General features: G+C 38.8%; 1 protein-coding gene across 3 annotated transcripts in view; it reads left to right on the forward strand.

The window, feature by feature from the left end:
- TMTC4 (transmembrane O-mannosyltransferase targeting cadherins 4) overlaps positions 1–12,430 on the forward strand; it is a 56,372-nt gene that overhangs the window by 19,802 nt on the left and 24,140 nt on the right. For all 3 annotated transcript variants that reach the window (XM_064712155.1, XM_064712142.1, XM_064712146.1), the window contains 4 exons: positions 4,443–4,540; positions 6,630–6,722; positions 10,081–10,242; positions 11,000–11,202. In XM_064712155.1, coding sequence (XP_064568225.1) covers positions 4,443–4,540; positions 6,630–6,722; positions 10,081–10,242; positions 11,000–11,202 — 556 coding nt within the window. The remainder of the gene's footprint in view (positions 1–4,442; positions 4,541–6,629; positions 6,723–10,080; positions 10,243–10,999; positions 11,203–12,430) is intronic.

Below are 12,430 nucleotides of genomic sequence, written 5' to 3' on the forward strand. Positions count from 1 at the left end.
ATGGTGGGGATGAAGGGGTGTTGTGCATATTGACCCAGGAACAAGCATGAAATAAAATTTTTCTTAATTAAAATTCTTTCTCTTTGGAGCTTAATCACTGATGAATTTTGATAATATTACAATTCTGTGAATAACTGTTGATTTTTTGAGCCTGCAAAAGGAAACAAAGGAACAGAAATTGTGCTGTTCAGGAGATCTTGTTTACAGAATCACAGAGTGTTTGAAGTTGGAGTAGTCTCGAGGTCATCTGACCTGCCCACACAGGGTCGCCTAGAGCCAATTGTCCAGGAGGCTTTACTGCAGGATTTTGCAGTTCCCCTCATTAAACCGTGTGAGGTTCCTGCCAGACCATTTCTCCAGCCTGACAAGGTCCTTCTGTATGGCAGCACAGCCCCCTGGTGTATCAGCCACTGCCCCAGCTCGGTGTCCTCAGCAAATGTGCTGAGGGTGCCCTCTGCCCCATCATCCAAGTCATTAATGAAGATGTTGAATAGGACTGGACCCAGTATTGACCCCTGAGTACACTGGCCTTTGATTAGAGCCACTGACCACCACCCTCTGGAGAAGCCATTCTGATAGCTTTCAGTCCGCCTCCCTGTCTGCACATCCAGCCTGTTCAGCAGCAGCTTCTCTGTGAGATCTTATGGGAGGCTGCGTCAAAGGCCTTACTGAAGTCCAGGTCTTTGATGCTCAGTATTTAGGACCTTCTCTAAGGTCCTAAGGAGAATATTATTTCTCTTCTGCTGTGTGTTTTTATCATCTTTGCAAGTCCATGCTTAGCTTGGCTTTGCTGGACAAGCTGAGATATTTCTTGCATCTGAGACTTGGGATGTTCACACAAAGACAAACTTGTTTATGCACAACTTTGAGCTTGTGCCTATTGAATGGCTTTAGTTTTCTTTTATTTGGCTAGACCATTTCTCCAGGCCAGATTGGATGGCACTCTGAGCAACCTGGTCTAGAGGAAGGTGTCCCTGCCCATGGCAGGGGTTTGGAATCAGATGACCCACAAGGTCCCTTCAAAACCAAGCTGTTCTATGATTCCATGTTTTTTCCAGTTTGTCAATAGAATTCTGACTTCTCCTTTGTATGATTCCTGGCCATTGCAGCCTGGCAGCACTTCTGGTCTTAATAAGGGTATTTCTTATTCCAACATCCAAATGGAGTCAGGACAAAGGAAGAATCCAGTACAGAATGTTACCTTTACTTTTTTTCACAGCAAGCTGGTATCTTACTCTAGTTTTCCAGCTGTTATTTATAACCATTCTATAAAAACTTCATGCAGCCCTTATTTTTTGTGGCACATTTCACACTGCTTCCAGTGTTATTCTCAAGCCTTTGCAAAGTCAAGGCATAGGATGTTTACAGATTTCCTTTTATCAGGAAGACTTTTTTTCTGTCCAAGTCAAAAGTTATACTCAGTTCTATATAAATGACTAAATTATTTGGCAAGCAATTAATCATATTCTTTTTTGTTTTAGAGTGCCACCTAGAAAATAGTTTGTCTAGGTGTTGTAATTTTTTTGTAATTTTGACCAGTCAGCTTAGCTTTGTATCTGTAGTCTGTCCTTTTGTTTTTTTGTTCCTTTTCAAAAGTAGATGTGAAGGCATTGTTTTATTTTATTTGAGATTCTGGATTCTCATGTATTTTTCATTATTTCTGAGGTAACAGTTGAGGTTACTCTGGGTTGTATAGAACCTGTTGAGTGACTGTAACCAAGAGTAATTTAAAACAGATCAACTTCTCTATGAATTCTGTCCTGTAGTTCACTATTTTTGCTTTTGTTCTTCCTCCCTTTCTGCTGATGCTGTACTTACCGTCTGATTGCAACTGACTTTTTTGGGAAAAAATGAAGGAAAAAGGCAGAGAACACTTCTGTTTTCTTGGCATTGTCCATTTTATTTCTCAATGAATATTGGAATAACTCCTTCCTCACTACTTTTCTTACTAATATATCTGTGGAATTGTGGGGATTTGTTCTTTACGTACATTACCTTTTCTCATTTTGCAATGTGACCTTTCTGTGTTAGATTTTCTGTGTGAATGTGCTGCTTTTACATTTGTCCTTGATGATTTGGCCTAGTTCCCTTTTTACTATTACTCTTATATTTTGAATCATCGGAGCATTTCTGAATTGCCAGCTGGCCACTTACTATATATATTTCCTACTATCTTTTGTGTTAAGATAATTTGTGTACTGAATACTGCTTCTCTGAGAAGTACTTAGTTGTCCTGACTCCTTCCCACTAGAATTTGATTCTGAGAAGAAGAAACCTCTCAATGGAAGAAAGTCTTCTTCCATAAACACAGTAAATGTGCATTGGCTGTCTTCACTATTTTCCTTTTTAGACATACTTAGGATGGTTGATGGTCATTTTGTGAGCACAGTCAATTACTTTGTCTTCTATCCTTGCATTCTCTGTGCTAGTTGATTTCTACTTTAAAAAAACCCAAAACAACAACAAAAATGCCAAAACAAACAAACGAACAAAAAAACCCACCAAAAGTGGTTTTCAAGAGCTGGCTGAACAGTCTTGTACTGCAAAGTCTGAAAAGCTCCTTGAAGGGATGTATTTAGACAGAATTCTTTCTGTCTTAGCAGTACTCATAGAAGGAATGTTGAAGCTCTTTCCTCCATGAGTTACAACCCTCAGCTGTTCTTCTGTATAATTGATGTGGGCTGGAGTTTCCCATTGCATTCTAATTTTTCTACTTCCAATGTCTCTTTAGTCATTGTGTATTTTATATTGTCTTGGCTTTTTTTTTTTTTGCATTATTCAAATGTGTATGACTTCTTTCCTAAAAGAAGACTTTTTTTAATCTTTATAACATTTGCACCTCTAATGTTAAGTTTTACTTCACCTCTGGAGTTACAATTTGGAGTGGAGGGAGAAGGATCAAATTCCCTCTATGTATTGCAACAATGAGTCTCAAACATCTTAGTATTCACTCTGTTGAAGCTTTAGAAGTCTTAGATAAGAAAGCGTTTTTTTAGGTTAGAAGTAACCTCAAAACCTGTTCTTTGACATATTTGTATTAAAAGTTTGGAGCTGTCTGTTACGAAAGAAGTAGCCTGGTTCAAAATGAAAGAGGAGGCCAATGTCAGCAAATCCTTTTCACACTTATGCTTATGGTTTGTATCTGACCCCAGCAACATTTGAGGTTGAGGTTTACTGCTTTCCCTGTATCGTCAGTGCAGAGTTACATCTCTGAAGGGGGTTCAGCTGCATTTAATTAGGTAACTTAGTCCCTAAAAATGTCCTCTTCTCATGGACAGTTATAAAGGAAGCCTAGTGTACTAGCTGAGGTGTAGGTTTCTACTTCTGGTGAAATAGCTTAATCTTGCCATTTACCCTTTCCACAGACCATTATTGCAGTTCTCTTTAAGCACTGAGGGTCGAACCTGCATTAGCAGTACAGAAGAACTGCTCTAGAGGTCAAGGAAAGTAAGAAAGGGGTTCAATCAATGAATGCCGAGTTCAGCTTTGTTTTTGCAAGTGCCAAGTCAAAGATTGATTCTTGTGATGCCTGTAGAGCCCCTGTTACTTGAATCAAGAAGCTGCCTCTGAATGAGCAGAGTGCCTTCCTCTGCTGCTTGCACCTATGGAGTAGAGGTTGTGACAGATATGTTTTTTATGTGAAGTACCTGTGTATTTTGTGTGTGATAGCAGCTTGGCTGAAGTAGGGTTGATTGTGTTATTCATCTCAGATATGCCTGCTTGTCATACCCAAAATCTGCTACATGGTGCAGTCTGTAAAGAGTTTTCCTTTGAGTAGAAGCTGTAGTGGCTCTTGATCTTTTAACCCCAGAGTTCCTCACCCTGCTGTAAAAATGCTTCCTGAGTGCAAGGACTAACTGCTTCAGCTCAGCTGTGACATTTCTGAGCTCCATGGCATTCTATTGCAGTGATAATAGAATGACATGAGGCACTTGCTAAATGCAGCAGGTCTGGAGAAGCAGCTCATTGTGCCTTTGTAGACTAGACTGCAGTTAAAACAGTTTGTGTGTGTGACACTTCATGAGTAACCATTATAAAGAATTTCTTGTTTTTATGGTAGCTTCCTATGGTAGGAAGACAGTGGCCAGTAAGGACAGAGCTCTAGCTAAGGATGATAAATATCTCTAAATATTGGGAATTAACCTTTGCAGATGACAAATTGTGGAAATTATGTGAGGCTTCTGCCATTCTAATTAATCTGGCTAAAACATCAAGCAAATAGGAACATTTCTAATGTCTCCAAGAGCAGAAAATGACTGCAATAAAGGGACAAATGCCAGCATATTGCAGGAGATGCCCTATGCTTTTTAAGTCTGCGAGTCCAGATCTTAACTGGTAGAAAAGACTGCAATACTAAATGCTGTTTATTTTTGAAATTTTTATTTTAATTTACCTTTAAATGTATAAAATGCCTAATGCTATGGCATTCTTTATTTTAACAGATAAGGAAGGACATACATTTTCTGTGTTCTGGGTGCTGGTGAGTGTTGTCCTAGGTGCAATAGCCATGCTGTGCAAAGAACAAGGAATTACAATACTGGTAAGAATTCTCTTATTAACTGAATTTTCACCTCAACATCTGTCAGGTATAGTTGCAAAGTCTACAGAAATTAATCTTCTCCACAGCTAATGACATGCTCACCTTTATATTCTGTTCAGAAAACTAATTAATGTTGACAAAAAGCAGTATTCTCATAGATTCGTCTTAACTGTATCTTTGCCAATTTGTTAGAGTCTTTCGCTTTAACTTTTGTAAGCAGGTTGCAGATATTTTTGCAAAGCTTAAAGAGTTTACAACATTAGTTTTACTTTTGTTGCCCTTGGTTTTGAATTAAATGCTTGACATAGCAGGACTACAAACTTCTTGTGAAGAGAAGGCTCATGAACAAAGATATAACCAGAGGAGAGCATTTTTAAAAGCTCCATTCCCTTGCTTTTGTGAACAGTGTAATTACAATTAGGGCCATTGTTTATGGCCCTAATTATAATTATATTGTGGCCTAATTAGCACTTCTAGTACTGCATTTCTTCCTTTTGTCCCTTATTTAATGATCTGTCTGTGGAAACAGATGTAGTTGTTGTTCATGTTTATTGTGGTCTGGCTTTTTATAACTTCAGTGAAGACAATGCTGGTTTGGGTGACCAAACTGGCCACCTGAAATGCTGTATCTGTGATTTTTACCTTTTATATAGTCGTATGTCTTTATTAATAAATCCAGTTTATAGCTTTAGCTGACATAGATAAGAACGGAGTCAGAAAATTCTTTGAAGCAATGACCCTCTTGTCCTTGCTGGAAGAAAAGGGAAAAGAAATTACAGAAAACTTCTTGATTTGGGACATTTTTTTTGATAGATGTTTTTAGACGTTGTGATGTGTTTTTCAAAGGTGTCTGTAAGGAAAGCATAAGGGATTGTCTTAAAATGTGTAATTTATTCCAGCAGTATGAAGTAACTATTTGAGCTATCAGATGCAGAACTGTTATTGGATTTGGGATTTTATTTGTTTGCTGTTGCGCTGCTAGGATGATTATATTTACTGTTGTGCTAAGGGACACAGGTCAGAGGCATAAAGGGCTAAATCACCCATTAAAAAGATTACTTGGAGGCTGAATGTGATTTTCAGTAGAATTCTTGCCTTCCTATTTCCATCTGAGTGAGCCAAAAGCCTTTTAATTGCCAAGTGGCCTTTCTACATGGAACCAAGCCACACTCTAAGCTATCTTCTGTCCCTTCCCTCTCACTGTTAATTAAGGGCTTGTGGCCTCCCTGTGTACCAGCCTCCCTTTGCTTCACCTGGAACTAAGTTTTACTGGGTTTTGTTCCATTTAGTCTTTAGAACAGTGAGTTAATTTCTGAAATTATTAGAATATAGGATAAATACTCAAGAATTACCATGGTGATATGCTGAAGTAGAAATGCTAAGATGCTATGGTTTTGCCAGTAACCTCAGTAAAATTACCTCTGGACACATTTATACCTTTTGGTTTCCTGCTTGGAGGTAGTTATGTGCAAGTGTAGCCCTGCAAAGCACTGAATATGTTCTAGTTTCATGTGTAGTGGCTGATGTCATATAGAAATTTTTTTCTTTTTTTTTTTTTTTTCCCAGCAACTTGCACTGTGTTTATTGCTGTAATTGCAAGAAAAGCAAGCCTGATACCTCTGTTAAATCTTTCTCAGCCTTTGCCTGTACCCTTTAAAAACAGTATTTCTGAAACCTGGAAGTCCAAAGATACCATACAACAAAAAATAAGTAGAAGGCTTAAAGAAACTCCACCTTTCTGGTAGAAGCTTTACCTTTTGACTGCAGCATTTACACTGCGGAACATTTGGGGAAGAAGATGGAGAGCAGAATTCTGTTGTGACCATGCATATGTTATCTAGCTTGCTGGTGCATAGTATTCCCTGAAGGGTTATTCCATGTAGCAGGAGAATTCTCATTACAGTAAAATGTTATTCTGCTATTCTGAGCTGCATTTACCACTCTGCCATCATTGCTACCAATGTATCTCTCTAATTTGTTTGGAATCAGAATTAAGATGTACAGTAAGTCAGTTCAGGATGTATTTAAAAGAAAATATTTGTGGTTAGCTGCTTCATCTTTTGCTGTTATTTTTCTCTTGGCTCCTTAGGGTTTGAATGCAGTGTTTGATGCACTGGTGATTAACAAGATAAATCTTTTGGAGCTCATTCGAAAGTTACTGTATAAGGACAAGTGGTTGGAGGTGAGTCCTTGGGTGTTTTGTTCATTCTCACAGATTTTGTTCATTCTGGCCATTCAGACAGTTATGTCCTAAAAGACAAAGATTCACCTTCTGGCAGTTTTGTCATGGTTGAGAGTTAGGAAAAAACAAACCCAAACCAACCAACCAAACAACCAAAAAAGGTCTTGTTAGTCAGCCTAGTAAGGCATCTTTGCAGCAGCATGAGTAGTAATGGGGTATTGTTAGAATTGCTCTGAATAGTAAAATCCCTTCCACAATTTTCTCAACAATATGTTAAAACTGTTGTATGGAACAGTTGACTGCTTGATGCAGCATGTTCTCCAGGATCAGTAACTATACACCTGAAATGGTACTCAGAATGGTTTGGTCAGAATAAAGAGAGGGAGAGATTTATTCAGATTCTCAATGACAGAGTTAGACAAGTACATTAAAAACATATTATGTTAATAGGTCCTAGTAGCTTTGAAGTTTAAAAGAAAAAGTTAGGTAAGCACTGATAGTTGCTAGAGATTGATTTTTCTGACTTTATTGATGTCAATTTATCTGGTATTGTCTCAAGTGGAGCCTGGCACCTAGTATTGGCACTGGCAAGCAAGTAAGAGAAACAGTCAGCCTCAGATCAATGATGGATAACAGCCAAATAGACCTACAGCCTACTACAGCTAAGATTCTCATCCAACATTCAACAAGGCAAAAGAATATTCCTTGGACTTTGCTTCAGTCAGTGGTTTCACTGCAGAGGAGTCTCACTGATGTTTCTGATTGGCACGAGTCCTGTGGGGCTTTTAAATTCCTTTGCAAGGAGTGAAATGAGCTGCAGGGGAAATCAGGGGAAGTAGGTTCTCTAGAAATGAAAGAACAGATTTGACCAAGAAGGGCTAAGTGAGAATTACAGGAATATTTCAGGCAGCATATAGGAATGCTGAGGAGGTTTGCTGTATAAGGGGACTAATGTCAACTAGAATATGACATGGGAAGCATCTAGAGCTGTAGGGATCTACAGCAGAGTTGGTTCAGAATTAAGTGCTGGAAACAAAAGGTAGTAAGTAGAATCTCAGGAATAAGTGGCCAGTCAGCCTCACATCAGTGCCTGGTAAGATCATGCAGCAGATCCTCCTGGAAGTTATGGCAAAACATATGAATGACAGGGAGGTGGCTGGAGACAGCCAGCCCAGCTTCACCACATGCAGATTGTGCCTGACTAGTCTAGTGGCCTTCTGGAATGGAGAAGAGAAGGCTCCAGGAGACCACCTCTCTAGGAAGCCTGTTTCAGTGTTTGACAGTAATAAATTCTTTACAATGAGGGTGGTGACGCACTGGGACAGGTTATGCAGACAAGTTGTGCTACCCCATCCCTGGAAGTGTTCTGGGCCAGACTTGGCAGGGCTTTGAGCAAACTGATCTAGCAAAAGATATCCATGGCATCCCTTCCTGACTAAACCCTTCTATGATTCTAGGAAATGTCAGAGGCAAACCTTTTTGGAGGGTTACTTTTTAAGGATGAAGTGCTCAGAGTGTGGTGCTTCTGTTTAAAAGAACTTTTAAATGGTTCTGTTTCAGTGAAGAAAACATCAGATGTGCCTTTTCCCTCTTATTCTTTTGGCAGAAGTAATTAATTTTAGCTCCTGTTACCTGCAAAAATCTGTTCTGCTCTTTTCAAGGAAGTATATCTAAGATTGTTTTGCTTTGTTGAAAGGCAGATTCTAAAAACTCTTCAAGTAAGAACATTTTTTTTTTTCTTCTTGATTGAGACGGGTTTCAGTTTCATGCCAGATTTCAGTTAGTTCTGAATCAGAGAGGATACAATAACACTTCTTCCACTTTCACATTCTGCCTACTGAGAGATTTTGTGGCAATTGTGAAATCTGGCCTTTAAGAGACTGCTTGTACTGTTAAATGAAACGAAGCCCTGGGCTAAGAGATTTTGTTGTTAATCTGTCATAAAGCAGTTATAAATAGTCACTATATGTGGGTTCTTTTCATAGTACAATTTTCTCCAAAAGCTATTTTATAGGAAAACTATTCCTAAATCCTCCTTGTAGTAATTTTGGTTACTGAGATGTCCAGGTTGGAAGCAATCATTTGAGCACAAAGGCTTGCTTATGTAAACTCAAAATTACAAGCTGCTTTATCTTTAGATATTCAACTATATATTTTATCATGACTCCATTGTCAATTACAAATACTAAAAAAGCAATATGAAAATTGTTTTTTAATGTAACTTTTCTATCCTTTTAGAAAATATTTATCTTCAGCCAGTGCACTGATGTATGTCTTTGTTCAGGAAGCCTACCTTTTTTTTTTTTTAAACTTCAGACATACCTGATATTGATATCCTAAACAACTATGGTGATCCTTGCTAATGAGCATATTCCACTCAGAGATAATCATAATTATTGTGCCATCTTAAAGCTTTGACTGGTGTATTGTTATACTTACTGATGATTCTGCTTCTAGTCTCCACTGGAGAAGCTTGAAGAATCTCTACAGTGTACACTGGTTTGTTTTTTGGTTTGGGTTTGGTTTGGTTGTTTTGTTGTTTTTGTTTTTTTTTTAATGAAAATGATGTGTGCTTGGAGAAAAGTGTTATATGTTCTGGAGAAAAAGATACAAAAGTCTGTCAGATTTACTGTCTACACCATCGTTTCTTTAGTTTTATGTGACTTGCCTTCTTTACAGCCTGGAGGGTATATTATAAAATGCATGATGTAAACCAACTGAGTTAATATAGATCAAACACAATTTAATACTTTTTCTGATCTTGGGTCATTTGCCCTGAAGTAAGTGATTTGGGTGCCTCTCTGTCATTAGCGTTTTAATCAAGTTTTTGAGTGTGACAATTCTAATTCAGTTTCTAATTTCTCCCAGTTCCTAACTGTGCATTTTTCTTGGTACATACCTGTAATTTTACCTCTAAAGATACCTAAGTGGACACATTTTTTCCATGACGAGCAGACAGCTGAAAATAGATATTTAAAACAAAGTCCCCAAAGTATACATCCTCCATTTTAGAAAGAAAAGATAAATTAATTTAATATGCTCTATACTAAAGGCTGTATTCTGCTCAAATTCCCTGTCAGAAATTGCCATGTAAAACTATATCAGCTATAGAATTAAGGAGGATTTGTAGAAGAGTCTTCTTGAAGGAACAAGTTTCGTTTACTGATTGAGAAGGAAATTAAGATATTTGCAAGAAATACTTTTCCATTAAAATGTCAGCTGTAATAGCAAAAACACACAGGAATAGCTTTTTTTCTTTCTGAGATAGAGATGAAAAAGATGTGAATGTGTTGGGTAAGAGAACAAATACTGTTTCTATATGAGGTGGGGTTTTTTTTTCTTTTTTTCTTTCCTGTAGAATGCTGGGCTGTTGAGGAAGGGGCTGCTTTTCAGGATAGCTCTGTTGATGTGTGGAGGGGCTGGAATACTTTATATCCGCTGGAGAATTATGGGCACAGGGCCGCCAGCTTTCACTGAGGTAGACAACCCGGCTTCATTCGCTGACAGTCTGTTTGTAAGAGTAAGTTACAAAGTTGCTTTTTTCTGGCCAGCTCAGAACCTTTGTCTTTTGTGATAAAATTAAGTTTTCTGTGCTTCTAAGAAACAGTAAAGTGAGCGGTTTTTACATTTCAAGATATGTGTGATAAGTCACCTTCACTTGTGCTGCTGTGGTGATTCTCTGCAATTTTTTTTAATAGTATACTGTGTATATTCTTTGCATTCAATTTAGCATGCACATTGCAATACTTTTCCATTTACTCCATATTTTTCCCATGCATGCAAGAAAGTAGCTTTTGCTGATTTTCATCCCTATTCCACATACTGTGCTTGACTTTTCATCTTTCACAACTAAAGGAAATAGCACAAAGTTCTAGTCTGGTGTATATGGAGCATGTCTTGCCTACACACCTCTGATGGCATTAAGGATCTTTCTGGAGATGGAGAATCAAAGATTAAGACAGTGGATGATGTCTTTTGATGTTTTCTCCTGTTGTACGAGATTGTTCTTTTTATCTGTGAATATTGGTTGGACAGCACAGAATTCCATTTCCCTGCTCTGAACTAGAGAGCCACCTAGCTATCTTTAAAAGAAAATTAAAAATTAACTTCACAGCTGCAATTGTAATGGATATGTAAATAGTTGTAGTCTAACAGTATTCATGGCCTCTATTGTGTTACAAGGGGAGTGAGGGAAGAGAGATGGACTAAAGTTTCCCCCTTCCTCACCCCCACAAGTTTACTATCAAATAAATGTTTGTTTTCTCTTTGACTGACAGGCTATAAACTATAATTACTACTATTCACTGAATGCATGGTTGCTGTTGTGTCCCTGGTGGCTGTGTTTTGATTGGTCAATGGGCTGCATACCCCTCATTAAATCCGTCAGTGACTGGAGGATAATTGCACTAGCAGCACTTTGGTTCTGCCTAATTGGTCTGATATGCCAAGCTCTGTGCTCAGAAGACAGCCATAAGAGAAGGTAAGAGACAGTGATGAATTTTAAATGCCTGGCCAACTTGAGTACAGTATTATTTTGTTAAATCCACTACTGATAATTTTAACAATTCAGTGGAACTAGTGTCTAGCAAATGCAGTCCAAATAAATATTTATAGCTGTCATTACAGTTTTATCCCAATTTGGGTCCATCACTGTACACCAACTAGTAGGAAGCAGAGTTGGAGGAGGAGGCACGGATGGCTGCTTTATTTTTTTCTCCTGAAAGGGTGTCTTGAGATCCTTAACACTATAGGTGGTAAAAAGTGATATGTGCTCAAAATGCAGTAGGAAATTGTTTGTTGTTGCCCGTACTTCCTACAAGTCATCATTTCCTTTAATTTCCTCCTAATAATGGAAGAGAGGAGATGGACTTTGAAAGCAGGTAGAAATACTGGCCATGGTCATACAGTTAAAAAGTAAAATGCTTGACCCATAGTATGTACTCAGAAAACAACTTGTACTTCACCCAAAGGAACTACAAAAAATTATTGTAAACTGTTCTTTCTCACTAATGCTTCTGCTTATCTTTGCAGGTTCTGTTACCATTGATTTTATGTAGACCTAATTTCTCAGTTCCTTGAAATTTTTCAACTGCTCAGTCATAGAATGGTTTGAGTTGGAAGAGACCTTAAAGGTCAGGTAGTTCCAGTCCCCCTGCCACAGGCAGGGACACCTTTCATAAGATCAGGTTTCTAAAGCCCTGTTTATCCTGGCCTTGAACACTTCCAGGAATGAGGCACTATCACTACATGACCTTTTGAAAAGCCCATCTCCAGCTCCCTTGTTGCCCTCTGGAAGGTTGCTAGAAGGTCTCCCTGGAGGCTTCTTTCTCCAGGATACACAACTCCATCTCTCTCAGCCTGTCTTCATAGGAGACGTGCTGGAGCTCTCTCCTCATCTTCATGGCCCACCTCTGGACTCACTCCAGCAGCAACATGTCCTCTTTATCTTGGGGGCCCCAGAGCTGGAGGCAGCACTCTAAGCTGGGATTTCACCAGAGCAGAGTAGGAGGGGCAGGACCACATCCTTGGCCCTGCTGGCCATGCTCTTTGATGCAAGCCAGGATATGGTTGGCTTTCTGCACTGCAAGTGCACATTGCTGGGTCGTGTTCACCTTCTCATCACTGAACACCCCCAAGTCCTTCTCAGGGCTGCTCTCATCCCATTTTCTGTCCAGCCTGTCTTGGTTCCTGGGATTGTCCTGACCTAA

This window comes from Zonotrichia leucophrys, chromosome 1 (genome assembly GCF_028769735.1).
Source record: "Zonotrichia leucophrys gambelii isolate GWCS_2022_RI chromosome 1, RI_Zleu_2.0, whole genome shotgun sequence".
NCBI lineage: Eukaryota > Metazoa > Chordata > Aves > Passeriformes > Passerellidae > Zonotrichia > Zonotrichia leucophrys.